At 41.0% G+C, this 17,882-nt stretch overlaps 1 protein-coding gene across 5 annotated transcripts in view; it reads right to left on the bottom strand.

Annotated features, from left to right (window-relative positions):
* LOC134654010 (protein split ends) overlaps positions 1-17,882 on the bottom strand; it is a 123,006-nt gene that overhangs the window by 3,713 nt on the left and 101,411 nt on the right. For 2 of the 5 annotated variants that reach the window (XM_063509380.1, XM_063509382.1), the window contains exons 11-16: positions 8,171-17,796; positions 5,228-5,367; positions 4,483-4,547; positions 3,918-3,989; positions 3,195-3,304; positions 1,720-1,835 (exon numbers count right to left, since the gene is read on the bottom strand). In XM_063509380.1, the coding sequence (XP_063365450.1) occupies positions 1,720-1,835; positions 3,195-3,304; positions 3,918-3,989; positions 4,483-4,547; positions 5,228-5,367; positions 8,171-17,796 (10,129 nt within the window). The remainder of the gene's footprint in view (positions 1-1,719; positions 1,836-3,194; positions 3,305-3,917; positions 3,990-4,482; positions 4,548-5,227; positions 5,368-8,170; positions 17,797-17,882) is intronic. The other 3 variants (XM_063509383.1, XM_063509384.1, XM_063509381.1) reach the window with 2 other exon arrangements.

The following is a 17,882-nucleotide window of genomic DNA, read 5'->3' as shown; positions in this document are numbered from 1 at the left end:
TACACGCACACCACGACACGTCACCTGATCGCCTCAGCCCGTGCGACACATTCATTAGTGTGTTTAATAGTCAATGTATCAATATTATGAATTCGCGCTAATCACTAATCGATGTGCAACCGACCCTGAATCGTGTTACTGCACTGACAATCCAACCTCTAGACTGAGCTTAGGCCAATTCTTTCATGAAACCGATGCTGCCAAAAATACGGGGGTGCGGGGGGACGAGGTGAGCGAATCCCGTGCCGTGATTGGTCCGTTCAAAGACACGGACCAATCACGGCACGAGATTGACTCGAAGATGGAGTAACGCTACCGTATGTGTGGCAGAGGGGGTAGCGCGACTATGCTATGTCTAGAGGTTGGATTGTCTGTGTGTTACTGTAACCGGTGATAGGGATTTTGACCGATAAGACGAGTTGACTTCTATTTTACAACTTTCAAAACGATGACCACTCTGGAAACCGCCTGTGATGCCCTTGGTTATTTACAGTCTTACGGCGTTATTCATAAACGATCGTCGGTTGTCCCTCACTATGATGGCATAACGGACAGATCAAGAACAAACGACGATCATTAACTGATTAAGTTAGCAACTGTGTTTGAATATTGCCATATATCTATACATATGGAAGACCTATTAGCTTGTTCTAGAATAATGTACACAACAAATCACGCGACTCGATCATATGACATAGGCTATAGTGGCTATACTATTCTTACAGGCTTTGCCGTTTAATTCAACAGAGATTAAATCATATAATTACTGTCATACAATTTTTTACTTAATTTCGAAGAAACATCAATACAAAACTACGTTCGTTGTATATTAAAAGCCGAGTGAAACAGACGCGAGACGCACACAATAGACGTAATAGTAGTTTATGTGACTGTACATAATGAAGGGCATTAAACACGAGTGTGGGTTTAAGAAACGAACGAAGTGAGTGTGAACGGATCACACGAGTGTTTTAATGCCTAATTATGTACAGTTACAACAACAATTATTAGTAAAATAAAACAGAAAACAAATGCGAAAATGAAGAAATTGATTTAGAACAATAATAATTATTAATTATTTACCTACAGTTTGGATGGTGCAATTATTATAATTCACTTGCCCAGCTCGAACAGAAGTATGTTCCTTTGTATTGTTTCCTTGACTTAGCTGGTAATAAGTCATTTATAACGTTAGTTGCTTTGGTCACGGATATCAGGAGGCGTCGCCGAAATATCTATATCATCTAGATCACTCATTTTATGGTTTAAATTCAACAAATTGAACAATTTTATGCAACAAAACAAATTTTAACCTGTAATGGCAGTATTGAAAAGTTTTCTGGTAGCTGTCATAGTTTTTTTTTTAATTCAGAGACAAACTAGAGTCGGCCCCAACTATCATATCGTTCGATATCTTACTTACGTGCGACATTTGTCAAATTTGTTTGAAAATTAACAATTCATTTCGAACTAAACGTCATCTCGACTGATATTAGAATAGAGGTCAAATCAAATTTCTTTGTTTTCCAAAGATGTTCGAAATTTGAATGCATAATATTATCGAAATCGATGTTATTATTTAGCAATAATAACATTGTTACAGATAAGAAATTTGTTCTAACAAAACAGTATATTTTTATGGTGGTCATAATGTGTGGTTCTTGGACGCATCATGGAGGGTTTATGATATTTGGGTAGATAGTTAAATAAAATACTGACTGATATGTCGGTCGGCGGGCGACGGCGAGTGCGCGGGGCGCGGCACGCGCGCGGACGGCGGCCGCCGCAGCTCCAGCGGCGGCGTCGGCGCCTCCGACACGTCCGCCTCCAGCACCCTGCACCACACAACACACACCTTGTACGGCATTGCCTTTTAGGTTATCAGCATACCTCGCAACCGAGCTAGCAAATCTGTAGCAGTTGTACGTCAGGGTTATCACTACTACGCATAAACTAAAGTACTTACAAAAAATATTTTTTCTTTGTTTTCAAACACACCAATATTTTCAAGCAATGAAAATTCCATGTTAATATTTGAAAGAAACGCGAAAAAAAACGTGATTTTATAAACAAAATAACAGATACCTACATTGAAACGCATCTAATATTGACATTGATTTGTTAATTTATATTATTTGACAGTAAATTAAACCGAGTTATATCGGAAGAGGGTCAACAGGGTTCTCGATCAATTTTATTAATCTTACATACAATAAAGTTAAAGCAAAATGGTTCATCATAATCGCCAACCCTGACACAAAACTGTCATTTGCTACGGTTTTGCTAGCTCCGTTGCCCCCCCCGCCCCGTTGCATACCCCGGTATGGTTATCAGTATCTGTCACACCCGTAGGCCAGATGGCGCTGGCAGCCACCGCAAGTGGATGCGTTCAGTTTTAGGAGGCCGTGCCGTACAGCTGCGATCGTGGCCCACAATAAATGGACTCGCCGGAAGATCAGCGCCGACTCTCAGGTCAGCATTATGCTGAGGCGAGCCCATTTCGTGGTAAACAATATGTAATTATGAATTTATAACCTTTATCATGTTACTTTTGTATGTTTAAATAGTTTATCACGAAAAATAAATGATTTATGATTTATTTATGATTTACTATACTTATAGCACGCCCGAGTGAAACCTTATTTATACATTTTGAACTTAAATATGCTAAACTGTACAGTAAAAACCTAAACATTCATAGTACTCAACCGTTCATTGCTGTCCCCCTCCCATTCGTAGCTGACAATATTATGTATGTATAGCGTGCTGCAAAATTGCATGGACCATTATGAATGTATGACCATTATGAATTATTGAATTCATAATGGTCATACATTTTTGCAGGTGGGTGTATGTCATTCTTGGTTCATAAAAACGTCACGATTACCGTGTGCAGTTAATATTCTGGTTTACTAAGATCCACTTCAAAATATCTTCAATGATTCAATTCTTATTCCGTAAAATAATCGTCAATGCTTTAATCCTACTTCTTTAACCCTTTGACTGCCAAAGACATCAACTCACGCGCGCGTTTCCACCCCACGATGACGCACCGCACACGATGGGCATGGCATTCAAAAGGTTAAGTTTATCATTTTAATCTTCTAGTCCTATTGTACCATATAATTTGGAACGAGTTTCATATTCCAAAATGCGAGCCTATAAAAATACACAGTAATTCGAGTAGGCGTTACCTTGGATATTGAGAGGGCGTGGGCCGGGTGTCTTGTGCCTGCGCAACTCTGAAGTGTTGTTGGTACATCTGGTAATGCTGCGGCGAGAAGTGCGGATACATTCCGTCGCTCTGCAAATAACGAACCATAGCTTTACAACTACACGTTATGCACTACAGACATTAATGTAAAAAGCCAACGCATCCTACAACCTCGAATTACAAAAAATAAATACAATAATACCTACAGATGAACAATAACGTCCCTAACGTATTTAAGGTTTCGTGACACAGGCGCGTTTTCTGGGCGCGGCGTAAGCGGGGCGCGCCGTAAGCGGGGCGCGCCGCTTTTACATACAAAACGCTCACGCCCCGCTCACGCCCCGCCCGGAAAACGCACCTGTGTGCCGAAGCCTTTAATGATACACAATGAACTAGCAAGAATGCTTTGATAAAACAATATTTATTTTTCAGACATAAATTATAATTTAAATCTAAGGATTCAAACGAAAATAAGAACAAACATTTTAATTAAGAGCTAAAACAAGTTTAGTCAACATCGAACTTCGTACAACAAGACCAATATTAAACTCTACTACAAATCTATGTGCTCTGTAGACCATATCTTTGGCACCTACTTTGTGAGTTCTACTTGAATACATGTCTGTGTTTAGTATAGATATAGTCAAAAGAATATATTATGTTTATCAAAAAGTGTAGGTGTAAAAGCGCATAAATTAGTTACATTAGGGTATACCGGGGTAACTGGAGAAGTATGTTGGTGAGCAGGCGGAGGACTTCTAACTAAATCGGCGGACTATCCCGAGCAGCATGAACAAAATTACAGTTATAAGCCACCTAATTATAAAACAATATTCGTACAACTTAACCAGAAATATAATAAGGATCGGCAACAACCAGCGGGCTCAGCACGGTTCCATTTTTATCGACTATCACTATGCCTGTCACTTTCGCACTTACATACTTGTTAGAACGTGACAGGCATGGTGATAAACGATAAACATGCGACCGTGCTATTAGGGCAGGAATTCACCGATACCGGCCATACGAAACCAGAGGCCGAACCACTTCAATTCGTTCGTTTGAATATGCAAGAGCGATAGAGCGGCCGATAACGAAATTTCGATTGTTGGGTTTCGAAGTTTGGGTTGTTTTTGAATCAGGTTAGAAGTGTAATTTATTTCTGGATAAGATTTACAAATATAATGCAAAACCAATAATTATCATATATCATACTCGTATAATAACTAACAACTAATAAGGTTATTCGTATAGGTAGGGGAACTCACCAAAGCTATTTGTCCCTGGGGACTGATGGTCGGCACGCAGGTGATGGTGCCACGGGAAGCGGCTCCTTCAAACATTAACAAATTGTTACAAGTTTCCATGAAATCGTTGAGGTAAGAAACTTTAAAGTTCTGAACAGATGTCTGATTACTATTAATGGGCGTTTTTTTTTTGTTGTCCCCTACACTTTTTTTTCAAATTTGGGATTTTTCATGTTATCTCTACTCAGAATCACGAGCTCTTTCTATCCTAATAGGAGAAAAAAAGTGTCCTAAGGTTTTTATTTCCATTACGTCACCATTTTTCATAGACTTTGTATGGCGGTCGCGGAATGGAAAGATCGAAAAATGTATGGAAATTTTGGGACACTTTTTTTCTCCTATTAGGATAGAAAGAGCTCGTGATTCTGAGTAGAAATAACATAAAAAATCACAAATTTGAAAAAAAGTGTAGGGGACAACAAAAAAAAACGCCCTAATCGCTGATAAATCATGTGTTTGTGACTGACAGATAGTTTTATATGCAATTGTTTCAATTTATCGCCACTCGTTGCGAATTTCGTACTTTTCGCACTTGTATCGTAGAGTTGATCGGAACTCTGTAAAATAAAATTACGCAACCCCATAAAGCTTGGGTTCGTTCGAATTATCTTGACCTTGACTTGATAGTGCCCTGGCTCCCCCCCAAAAAAGGGGGGTTAGATGATAATGAATGTGCTACCACTACGGTTACCAGTTTACCACTTACCAGGGTGGTGTAGAGGCGGCGCGGTCTGCGGCGGCTTGGCGGGCAAGTGCGGCGCCGGCTGCGGCAGGTGCGCGCCGCGCGGCAGGCTCGCCACGTTGCCGTAGCGCGCCCGCAGCCCCGCGCCCTCGCCCTCGCCGGCCCTGCAATTGAGCGCATATGTTACACACATCACTTAACCCTTAAATGCATAGTGATGCATTTATACACACAACATAAACATCAAATGTTATGCATTATTAAACAAATTCTATTTGTTCTTGTATATTATTTCAATAGTAAAACTAATAAATTTTCCGAATCATTACATAAATTTACGCAGTATTTTAATTTATAAAAATTACATTTGTTTATAGACGGAATGTCGGAAAACTTGGAAAAACCTGGAAGTTGATGATTTTTAGTATGTCATTTTGGGCAGATTTTTCGGGGTTTGTAATTATTTTATATTTAAAAACTTTATCATAGGTATATCACAAATAGTGTACCTTTCTAATGGTAGTAAAAAATTTCACATATCTATTACTGAAAATTACATATTTACATAAATATGATTTAGCCAATTCAACTTCTAACACTGATTTCGCAGTGAAAATCGAAGTTATATTTTTTTTAACTATTTTTCCTAGAATCGGCAAACAATTATGTGGTACATATATTAATTTCGGGTAAAAAGAAAAAGTCATGCATTTAAGGGTTAAGCTTTAGATTCCTCCGAAAACGGTGCCGTCATATTACGGCCGCTATATAGCGTTGACTGACGTCACTAGAACGTTGTCTATGTAAGCAAGATGGCGCGGTTTCCTAGACGGCGTTACGTTACGTTGATTGTCACCGTAACGTAAGATGACGGCAGTGAACGCATATAAACCATGGAAACCGCCTTTGGGAACATTACCGTTCAAATTCTCGGGCCAAATTAGCACACATACACAATTACGCCTACATTTAAAAAGACGATACGTTTACAGAGCCTGTAATCAAAGCTGGTAAACAAAATAATAGTCATCTCTATTACACTAACGTACACAGCTAAGTGTAGATGAAATGCATATACTGTCAATAACTACCAATCAGCAACATTAATCCGCTAATAACCTTCTTGCTGTACGTACTGGCCGCTGAGAGTTCGCGGTTCATATTTGATTAGAATATGATTTGGACAGGGATAGGTTTATGCCATACATTGAAGAACCAGTCAAATAATTCACGTATAATAATTTAATGCAGATTAAAAGATAACTAGTTAAAATGTTGTTATGAAATGACAGACTAACTCAACATAAGTAAATATTCATTGTTGTATAAATGTGCGGAATCGCTATAATAAGTATTTTGTATATTTTATTATCAATCTGTATGGCAGTGCGGTCACGTTCAGAGCCCGTACCATGAGTCACTGACAGTGTTAAAACTGACATCTACGCTATTGAGAACGTAATTTACTTTTTATACATCTCGTTTGCACTAATATGCGAGTACAAGCGAGATGTATAGAAAGTAAATTACGTTCTCGGCGGCGTTTATGTCAGTGCCAAACTGATGGTAGCCATACTGGTATAGTCTGTCCGTTTTTCTAAGATCAAGTACGCCATAGTAAATGTATGTAGTAAATGTTGAACTTAGAAATCGGACTGGCTATACAGCCTGCAAAATTTACATGGGTACACGAATCGGGTCAAAAATATTTGGTTATCCCATGAATAGAACATATTCTAGATATCTTGCCAGGCATCCACTCAATTTCATGTCTCTCTAATTGGACAGCTTTTTTCCATAGTTCTCTGCGAATAGCATCTTGTGTAAATCTGAATGGAAAGTAATGTAAAATGACAATACCAAATTTGATTATTAATTTGGAATAACTAGGTTGTTTTTTTATAGCACCATCTCATGAAATAAAAAAGGAAAATACAAATCTGTAAGAAGGAATTTATTACTACATTTAATTATTAATTTGAAATAACTATGTAGTTTTTTTATAGCTCCATCTCATGAAATAAAAAAGGAAAATACAAATCTGTAAGAAGGAATATATTAATTTATTTATAATTATATAGAAAATACCTAAACCAAACATAAGTTAATAAAATAGTCTACTTCATTTGGCATAAAACCATCCCTATTATCCTCGCAATTTAAAAAGTCGTATGTTGTTATGAAAATCGTATGCAGTTGTTAGGTTTTAGCTTAGCACGGTAGTATTGAAAAAATGTCGTCATGTTTATTCCAAATTTTACTGAAGTTATCTGTTTACTACAAGTGAAAAGTGATTCCACTGTCCTTGATATGAACTGAAATAACTTCTGCACCAATTCACGACACATGAAGAAATTTTTAATTACAAAAAAACGTAGTTTTTATAAACCAATTTAGCCTTCCGTCACTGACTGTCATCTCGGCCAACTGAAGTTGCCAATCGAACAGTCTGTAAGCACCGCCTACAATCGAATAGTTTACGTTGGGTCATAATTGAGCGGACAGAATACTTCCATGGTTTATATGCGTTCACTGGATGACGGCCGTCATGACGGTGTCGATAGTTTCGTGAACGTTTTATTAGATAGCGGTGACGCCATTTTGAATAAATGACACGAGATTTGAATAAATGATTCCGTACTACGATTATTTTCCTCTTCTGATCAAGCAAATCTTGTCAGTAGGAAAAGGCGCGAAATTCAAATTTTCTATGGGACGTTATCCCATCGCGCCTACATTTTTCAAATTTGCCGCTTTGACCTTGGTGGATGACGGTGTGTTATGACGCCGTGGTACTTTCCACATGTCTCCACCGTAAAGACGGCCGTCTTTTGCGGCCGCTATATGACGGCCGTCATATGACGGCACCGTTTTCGGAGGAATCCAAAGCTTAACTCTTTCAAAATCAACATGTCACCTCATTACCGGGTATCCGGTACAAAATATAGAAAAATATGAAATGCTCACCTCATGAGTACAGGTGTGGCTCGGTCGGCCGGGCGGTGCGAACCGGGCAGGCGGTGCGGCAGCGCGGGCGACTGCACGCGCTCGTCCGTGGCCTCGGTGGCGCCCACGGGCATCATCTGCGCGGCCGGCACGCCGGGCACGCCGGGCGCGCCGTCCGGCCGGCGGCCGAACGCGTCGCCCTCGCCCGTGGCGGCCGCCATCTCCGCTTCCTGGCGGACCTCGCGCAGCGGCAGGACGTGCTTGTCCGCCCCCGAGGGCGCCTTGTCCGCTTGGATCTCCATGCTGGAGGCCGCGGTAGCGGTGGCGGCAGATTCGATGGCCAGCTTTTCCGATATCATCTTCTTCGGTGGCTTCATGATGGGAATGGGCGCGGGGTGAGGGTTCGGCTTGACCACGGGCGGGTTGATAACGAGCGAGCCACTAGCCGCTGGACTATTGATGACGGGTGGATTGCTTGGAGCTTTGCTAGCGGTCGATGACCCCTGGACAATGGGAGCGCTGTTGACGACCGGCAGGTGGTTCGGCAGTGACGCGCTGGCGACGACAGGCTGACATGCGGCGTGCGCAATCGAGGTGGCCGGTGGGTTGTGAACCGGCAAGATAGCAGGTTTAGCGATCTCAGTCTCCGCTTCAGGCTTTGTCGTAGCCGAAGTTTCGGCTAGTTTCAGTATTTTGGGATCTTTCACGTTGTCCTCTTTCTTGGTCACCTTTTCATCACTGCTATCCATAGACGCATCAGAGAAAGAAAGACTTCTATCTCGAGATCGTTTCGTACCTCGAGGAGATTTTCTGGTGTCAGCTGTGGTTGTTTTATCCTGCTGATTCGTCTTGGCACCCGTTTGCCTTGTCGCTCTCTTTTTGTTAGGCTCTTTGGCAGCTTTTGTCGGTGTAGTTCCACCCTTTATGACGTCGTCTATCACGTCGTCGACTGTACTACGTTGAACGTCTTTTTCCTGTAACCGTCTAGATTTCCGTGTATTCGGAGACGGTGAAACAAAGTCTTCCTGTTTTTCATCTTTATTCGCGGTCTTTTCGGTATTTTTCATCGCTTCTTTTTGTCCAATACTAAGAGTTGACGTAGCTATTGCATTTGAATGACCCAATGGACTTTTGATTGTTAATATTAGTCTTGGACGAGCTTCGGCTTTATTAGGTGATGTTGCAGATTCATCTCCAGAGTCTTCATGAAAGTCATATACATCTCCAGGCATATTATTAGATATAGTGTTGAGTGCATTTTTGATTTTCTTGTCGACCTTCGTTCTACCTCTACCTCCTCGCTTGGCTGCCGCTCCTCCCCGAGCCGGCTTGGAGATCTGCCGAGTCTGCACTCTGTCCAAGTTCTTTTCGTATCGTTTGCCCCTGATATTACGGCCGCCTCTTTTACTGGGAGTAGTTTTTTCTGTATTTAGTAAGCCATCTGTCATATCTGTAACTATTTCAGTGTCCATGGGTTTAACGGTTTCTAGAATGGGCAGGGGCATAGACTCAATTGAAGAATTGGAAGTATTTGGACCAGTTTTTGATTGTATGTCTGTCTCAGATTTAACTTCATCTTTCTTTTCTTCAAATGGTTCGTTGCACAAAGAATCAACTTTCTTGATAACCGATTCAATATTCACGTCTTTGGCACTCCATGAATCATTCTCGTCAATACTTTTTATCTGGTTATCGATAGGTTCTTGCAAAAGGAGCGATGAAAGTTTGTTTCCTTCTGGGATTTTATTAGTATTAGGAAATGTACATAAATTATCCGATGCTCTAAAGATGTCATTTATTGGATTGATTTTTTTGGTCATCTCACTTGTGTCATTACATGGTTCTTTCTTTATTTCATTTAAACTCTTATCGATGGGCGATTCCTGGATACCAATTTTTATCTGTTCTTTGTCAATAACATCATTGAAGAGCTTTATCTCTTTTTGGGAGCTCACAGACCCCTCAGAGGCTGTTGATTCAGGAGTAAGGACGTCAGGTCTTTGCATGTCCTTGATACAATCAATACTGTCACGTCTCTCGCGAGTTTCAGTGAATAAAGCAACAGTTTTCCCTACATTGATTTCTAACTTCTTTTCTGGGTCATTGGTTACTTTAATTTCATTAGTAGTGTCTTTTAATAACTCCTCAAAGTCAGTTTCGCATTTAGCGTTGAGTTCTATAGGCGTGGTTGGTAGTTTGGCTGATATTATATCTTTTTGTTTATCCTGCACATCGCTTGTGGACGTTACAGGTTTGCAGTTTATTTCTTTATCGTTTATTTTTTCTACTTTGTCACGAGTCAAATGATTTTGCATTATCATTGAGGAATGAACATCGGTACTCATATCGCTTTTTATGTTTATTCGGGGAATACTAGGAGCATGACTTGTTTTTAGTAACAATGGCGTCATCACGACATTTGTAAGGGTGCTAGTTGTAATACCAGTATTGGCAGATTCTAATTTGGTCAGCACAGTCGGTGGTCGAATAGTGGCCATTGATAATACTGAAGCAGGTGGTTTGTTAGCGTCTATTTGAATAACATTTGTAATGGGTGCTGAAGTTAACACTCTGGGCGTGTTAATAGTGTGAATTACATTTGAGCCAAACCCTCTACTTACAGTAGTTTCTTGAAGTGTACACATCACTGATTTCGACGGATTCTGAATTATAGACGCTGATGTATGATTTATTCCACTGACGTGTAAAACCGGAGTTGTTCCAAATGACACGTGATTATGTTGATCTACTTTCTGCGTTGAATTTTCTCGCTTTTCAGACATATGATTCACATTGGTGATAATTCCTTTATTGTTAGAAATATTTAAGGGTGAATTCATAGTTGCACCATGCATATTTTGCATTGATATAAGACGATTCTGGGCCATTACTGTAGGATTAGTGCTCGGTGGTAAATTTGTAGGAGATAAAATAATTTTCGTATTGCTATGATCGGATCCAGTTCTTTGATCGCATTTTCCATCTTCTGCAAAAATTTTATGTTGATGAAGCAACGTAGATGTGTTAACTCCAATAGCTTTATTATGGCCAACAATATTGTTTACATTTATTTGTTTGGAAATTGGTGCTAACACTGGCGTGACAGGTAATCGGTTGAAATGTATTGGGGCTCCTTGAGTTTGTACTAACACAGAGTTAGGTCGGTTAGGCGAGACCATTGCGCGAGCACCATGTTGTATGTGCACTCCCTGAATGGGACTTAAAGGTGGTTGTTGCATTCGTACTACAGTGACTTGACCTGGAGATCTTTGCTGTAATGTATTAGGAGATGCCATCCCAACATTTAAGTTCTGGGGAGAAGTACTCAAAATCGTCATATTTGCGAGTCGTGGCGATGTCATGCCATCTCGGCCTTGTGGACTCGCCTTCGGACTTTGCAGACGAGGATCATTTGATAGTCGAGGTGATATGACTATACCTTGCGGCTTCTGATATAATATATGGGGTTCTGGTATTTTTATTGTAGGTGGTTGCATATTTGTCTGAGGACGAATCACATGATTAATTACTTGATATGGAGCACTCATTCTGTTAGTAGAAATGATTGGTCTTGTGTTGTTGATTTGTAAATTCTGGCTATGTGGAGCTTTTATTTGCACTATGTTAGCTGTTATATGGCGAGGTTTGTTTTCATTTACATCTCTTCCCACGATTTTATTTGGCTGTATATTTAAAATATGTGGTTCAATCAGTTTATTATTTGTCAGTGTCCAAGATGTTATCACAGGAGTAGCCGTAGACGTCATTTGATGGGTAAGTTCTCTTTTTACTTGTGGGTATTTATTATCGGCTTCGCTTGCTTTGACCTTGCTTTCGTTTGGTTCTGAAACAGGCATAGTCTGCATTGGTTTAGAAATGATTACATTAGAAGTCGCAGAAGTAACACCAGTCGTAACTGTTGCCTGAGCGGTTTTGGCATTTAGGGATTGATTCGTTGCAATTATATTCACTGGTAACCTCTCGATAGCGTCTTGTGGAGTTTCCTCGGCTTCCTCCGTGTCAGTGTCGATTAAAAGGTCGTTGAGATCATTGTCAGAAACAGGTGTATCAGGTTTCTCCATTTCGCTGGCATTTAAGTTTTGGACAGCTTGTCTCATTTCTTCTGCATCTTCTTCGGGTATATTTTCACTTTCCATATTAGAACTTTCAATTTCAATTTGATGTGTAGAGTTATTTTCGTTTTCTTCATAAGTAAATGAATTTTCTTTTTCTCCAAAGCTCTCTCCTAATAGTGCTGCAACAGCATCGGCAGTTTCTTCTTGAGAAATAATAGCCCTGGGCTTCTCGGTAACTTTCTCTTCAACTGGACAAGCAAGCACATCTGTCTTGTCGTTGTTCTTGTCAGGTTCTCTTTCTAAATTGGAAATACTTCGCACAGCATCTTCACTGACGTCGTCGGTTTCTATGGGTGTAGAGGAAGGACTTACGTTATCGGATTTATTTATATGTTTAACGGGTTCCGGATCTTCAGGTAAAGGTATTTCGCCAATATCTTGATCCATTGGTTCAATAGACGCTGGCATTGGAATTTTATCAATTTCTATGGTGGGGAAATCATTAGACATCAGTTTTATTTCGTCGCAAGTAGAGCTACTGTTTTTTGTATCAGCATTATCATCTGGTTGAATTACAATTACTGGGCTGTCTGACAGCCTCGGCAAACTATGTGTTTCAGACAGAACACAGTCATCAGATTTGTTGGTAGCTGATGTCGATTCTGGGTCGCTTGGCATAGGAATCTCAGATAACGTTTTCGGTGATAATGTTATGGTTGAATTAACGCACATAATTTGATCTGACTTTTCAATTTTGTTATGATTGTGAAACAAATGATGTTCTTTTCTAATTTGACGTTCTTCTTTGCTTCTCTTCTTTTTCTTTTTCTTTTCTCTAGAATCTCGTTTAATATTATCAGTACCTTCACTAATGCCCGTTTCGATTACTAAGTCTTCATCCATGTAGTTTACGTCATGTCGTTCATTCTTAGATACGCTTTCCAAGGGCGACGCTGCTCGGATGCAAGTATCTTCATCATTTACTGCATCTGCAAATAGCCTCGCTTCAATAGCTTTACTGACAGCATCCACATCCAAACTGTTCTCATCTTCTTTCGAAAAATATCGTTTTTCCTTTCGTTTTTTGTCTCGCTTGCGTTTTACTTCATCCTTTTCTCTTTGTCTTGTCTCATCAGATGTTAGCTTGTTCACATTGTCATTGGACACGGACATGGTGCTGTCATAGTCATGTAGTAAAGAGTTCTGTTTATGTATATTTCCTTTCGACTCTTTGTCCGATTCATCAGACAATGGGCCAAAAATATCTTCCATTTTGCCTTCTTTCTTAGTATTATTTGATGTGCCATCTGATATTATATCAGAAAAGTTGTTGAGCGAAGTTTTATTCCTTCTAGATTTATTTTTGTCGTCGCGACTTTCATCACCATCAATGCTGTCGCGAATTTTGTCTTTCCTTTTCTCCTTTTTATTGCTATGACGTCGAACTTTATCCGAATGTCTGTGTTTAGAACTACCGTCATTATTTTCACCTTTTGTTTCATCGTCGGAAAAAGAGAATTTGTGTTTCTTTTGACGTTTTTTATGTTTTTTACGGACTTCTCCAGAATGCCTGTGCAATGCCATCGACTCGCTTTCCGAAGAGAGATCATTACAATTGGGAGCAAAAAACGGTTTATACTCGTTTTCAGTCCCTAAACTAGATTTCAATTTACTGTCGTCACTATCACTCTTGCCAAATAGTTGAACTAATGAGGTTTTCTTTATTTTATCATAGCTCGATTCGACTACAGTTACATTTTCGTCTTTCCTACTATTAAGTAACTCTGAGTCAGACAGGCGCTCTTTTTTAACTTCGTTGTGGAAATTTGGACTTTTACTAACACTTCTCATCTTAGACATTTCGTCATCTGATGTGTCTGACATAATACGTGATCTCGAGTTTTTACGGGACAGTTTGTTTTGCGCGTCTTCTTCAGTACTAGGCATATTTAAAAATTCACAAACTTGTTTACGATCATAATCAAAAGATCGCGATTTCTCGCGCTTCTTACTTTGAAAATCGACCTGTTCTTCTTCAGAGGAACTGTCCATAGAAAGTTTTTGCTGTCTTCTCCTTCCACCATCATGTTCAGAGTCACTGTCTTCATCCCAACTTGATCTCTTCTTTTCCTCTCGTTTGGCGCGACTTTGCTTTAATTGGCTAAACTTGGCTTTGATCTTTTCTTGTCGCTTTTCTTCTTCTTGTTTTTGCATATTTTTGCACGAGCGTGCTTTCACTTTGTCGTACATCGATATGTAGGTTGGTCCTTCATCAACAATGTCAAATATTGAATGTTTCTTGGGTTCATCAGAATCCGAAGTATCTGTGCTCTGTGTTAGTTTACGATTTTTCCGCTTTTGATTATCAGTTTTGTCGTCTCTGCTTTTACGATCAGTAGACATTCGTTTTTCACGAGCAGCTTCCTTTTTCTTTTCGTCGTGTTTTTGCTTTTTGTCATCTTTGTTTTTATCCCCAAGTTGTAATCCATCTTGTTGCTTCATCTTTTCGAGTTCCTGAATTTGTTGTAATTGTTGAATGCGTTTCTTTTCTTTCATTTCTTTTCGAAGAGCTTTTTGTTTCTCATCTTCTTCACTTGATCTAAGTTCTAATGTAGCAAGAAAATCCAGGTCATTGTGTAAACCTTCAGGTTGAGTATCGGAGCTGTTATTGAGTTTTTCTTCACTATCTCCCTTTGGACTCTTTCGTTGTGGTTTTGGTTTCTCTTGTTGTTTTTGATCTTTTATATCACTGTTTTCTTTCCATTCTTCATCAGGTGGTTTTACTTGAGTTTTTTTGTCATCTTTTGTTTTACTTTCAATAATCTTGGCAAAATAGCCTTTGTTAAATTTAGTCGTTTTATGTCGATCCGCATTTCGTGATGAATCCTTAGAGTCCCTTCGTTCGGGACCTTTATTCTCGTTTTTACTTTTTTTATTATCTTCGTTAAGAAAATCAAATGTATCCTGTGATGACATCCGGCGTTTATGTCCAAGTTGAGAGGGTAAACTAGAACAGGAATTCAGACGCTCCTTTCGTTTTGCATCAAAACCAGGTGAATCGAGAGAATAATGTCGCTGTTTTTCAGTTATTTCTGGCTTGCTCTTAAACATGGTTTCCATGGAATTTTCGGTTATTACAGATTGCTCTAAGATGGTAATTTTTTCTTCCTTTATATCAGTAGCTTTTAGTTTAACAGTTGGATTGAGCTTTAAAGGATCAATAAACTTTAGTGTCATCTCTTTGTCAGACTTATGTTTTGATGTCAAATCATTATGAAGTTTTGATTTGGTTTTTGTTTCATCTTTATTATCATTGCTATCAGACTCTTTGAGTTTCGTTGACTCTTGTGAAGCTCTTGACGTTGACGAGTCAGTTGAATCCTTGCGACATAAATCTCGGGAAGACTCATCCCTGGACGATTTTCGCATTTTAGTGTCAGTTTCTTTTTTAATGTCTCGTTTTATATCTCCGTCTTTCTTGGGCCTATCGTATTTACTCTTGTCGTCTTTTTTTGATTTAGCAAAAACATCTATCTCCACGCACTCTTTTTTCCTTTCTTTTTCATGTTTATCTTTTTTATGATGGTCATGCCGAGAGGATTTTTCTTCATGATGCTTAAATTTTTCGGATTCTTTATCATTTTTATCTCTGACAATTTTTTCTCCGTCTTTCTCTACTTTCACTTTATCAGCATGTTGTTTATCGATGCAACTGTCATCTTTAGTTTTTTTATCCTTATCATGTTTCTCCAAACCTCTCTCATTTCTATTATTCTTTATTTTATCTCTGCCGTGTTCGTATTTTTCTGACCGGTCTTTATGACGTGTTTTGTCACGTTCAGTTTTCACGCGGTCTTCAACAGTTTTTTCAATATCTGCGACTTTAGTTACTTCAGAAAAAAACGAATTAACGCCGTATTTTTCCTTTTCAAAACATTTGTCAAATTCAATATTTTCTTTTTCAATTTTTTTGTTATTCTGCATAGCTTCAAAAATTATGTTTTGATTATATCTTTCTTTTCCATTCTTTTCAGTTGCTTTGATAAGCTCATGACTTAGATCTGAGAAGTGATTTAAATTGTTCAAATGGTTACTTTGTGGAACTTCAACTTCTAATACTTCTATTTTAATATGATTAGATATAGGAGTTTCCTTTTTAACTTCACTCTCTGTCTTAAGTGGGAAAAGTATATCAACCACTTTACTTTCGTTTTCTAAACTTGTTCGAATTTCTTTTTCTATTGTTGATTCCGTCTTTATTTTAAATTCGAATTTCTCTGGGATTATATCAACTAGCTTTGGTTTCTTGTCAGATAGTTCATCTAATGAAACACTATTTTTATCTGATGCGTTTGATAAGTTAGAAACCTCGCCAAGATTGGAACTATCAGATCGCTTGACCTTGATATCATCCACATGATCAAGTTTCCTATTGATCAACGGTTTGTCCCCGCTCATTTCCGAGTTTTCGGTTATTTGTGTATCAGATATTACACTCTTCTCCGTTTTATTTTCATAGTCGTGTACAATTTTTTCTAAGCCTTCTTTGACATCCTGATCCAGATCAACGGATAGTTTTCTTTCTATTTCCCTCGTGGAGAAGAGGAAATCTCGTTTTCTTCGGTCAACGTCTTTCCAGGATTCTCCATCGAGATCGGTTCGGTCCGGGTCCGCCTTCGGCGAAGGTTTCCTATCGTTCGCATCAGATTGAGGCTTATCCGTCGAGGGTGTCCCGAGTCGGATCCTCGACTCGAGCTTGTAATCACTCTCGTTGAACTTTCCTAATCTTTCCGGCTGATAGGTCCTCTCGGGCCTGTTCAGCCGGGGATCCGCGGGGCGGTCGGCCGCGTCCGAGTCGGGCTCGGGCGCCGCCGCCGGGCCGGTGGGCGCCGGCGGCGGGTGCACCGGGAAGGGGTAGCGCAGCGCGCGCGGCACCACCGGCGGCGCGCGCGCTCGCGGGCTGGAGGCCGGGCTGGGCGCGCGCACCGCGCCCTCGAGCCTCTCGGAGTCCTCGTCGAACACGGAGCGCTTGGCCAGCAGCGAGCGCACCACGTCCGAGGGCTTCACCTCGTTGATGTCGACGTCGAGCAGGCGGTGCCGGAGCCGCGAGCGGTCGGGCGCGTCGGCCCCCGCGCGACAGCCGCTCCACTTCTCGTACTTCTCGTCGAGGCTGCGGATGCGCTCCTCGAGCGAGGGCTCGACGGCCGCCTCGCCGCCGCTGGAGGAGGAGGCGGAGGGCGGGCGCGGCGGCGAGGCGGGCTGCGGCGCGGGCGCGGGCGAGGGGCGCGGCGCGGGCGCGGCGGAGCGCAGCAGCTGCGCGGCGAACTTGGGCAGCGGCAGCGACATGGGCAGCGGCGGGCGCTCGCGCGGCGGCCGGCGCGGCTCGGCGGGCGCGGCGTCGGGCTCGTCGCGCAGCGGCGTGCCGGCGCGGGAGCCGCGCGACGAGGAGCCGTCGCGCCGCCGCCGGTGCCGCCGCCGCGTGCCGTGCCGCTCGGTGCCCGGGAGCCCGACCCCGCTGCGCGACCCCGATCTTGACCGCCGTGTCGTTCCGCTCGCGCTTCGATGCCGTTCCTAAAATTGAGAGGCGGTCGATATGGTTGCCGGCGGTATACATACACACATCAGACAAAATATCTGGGTGACCGAGCTTCGCTCGG

Source organism: Cydia amplana, chromosome 14, assembly GCF_948474715.1.
Source record: "Cydia amplana chromosome 14, ilCydAmpl1.1, whole genome shotgun sequence".
Lineage (NCBI taxonomy): Eukaryota > Metazoa > Arthropoda > Insecta > Lepidoptera > Tortricidae > Cydia > Cydia amplana.
Note: the sequence above shows the minus strand (reverse complement) of the source record. Positions and strands in the feature narration are given on the sequence as shown.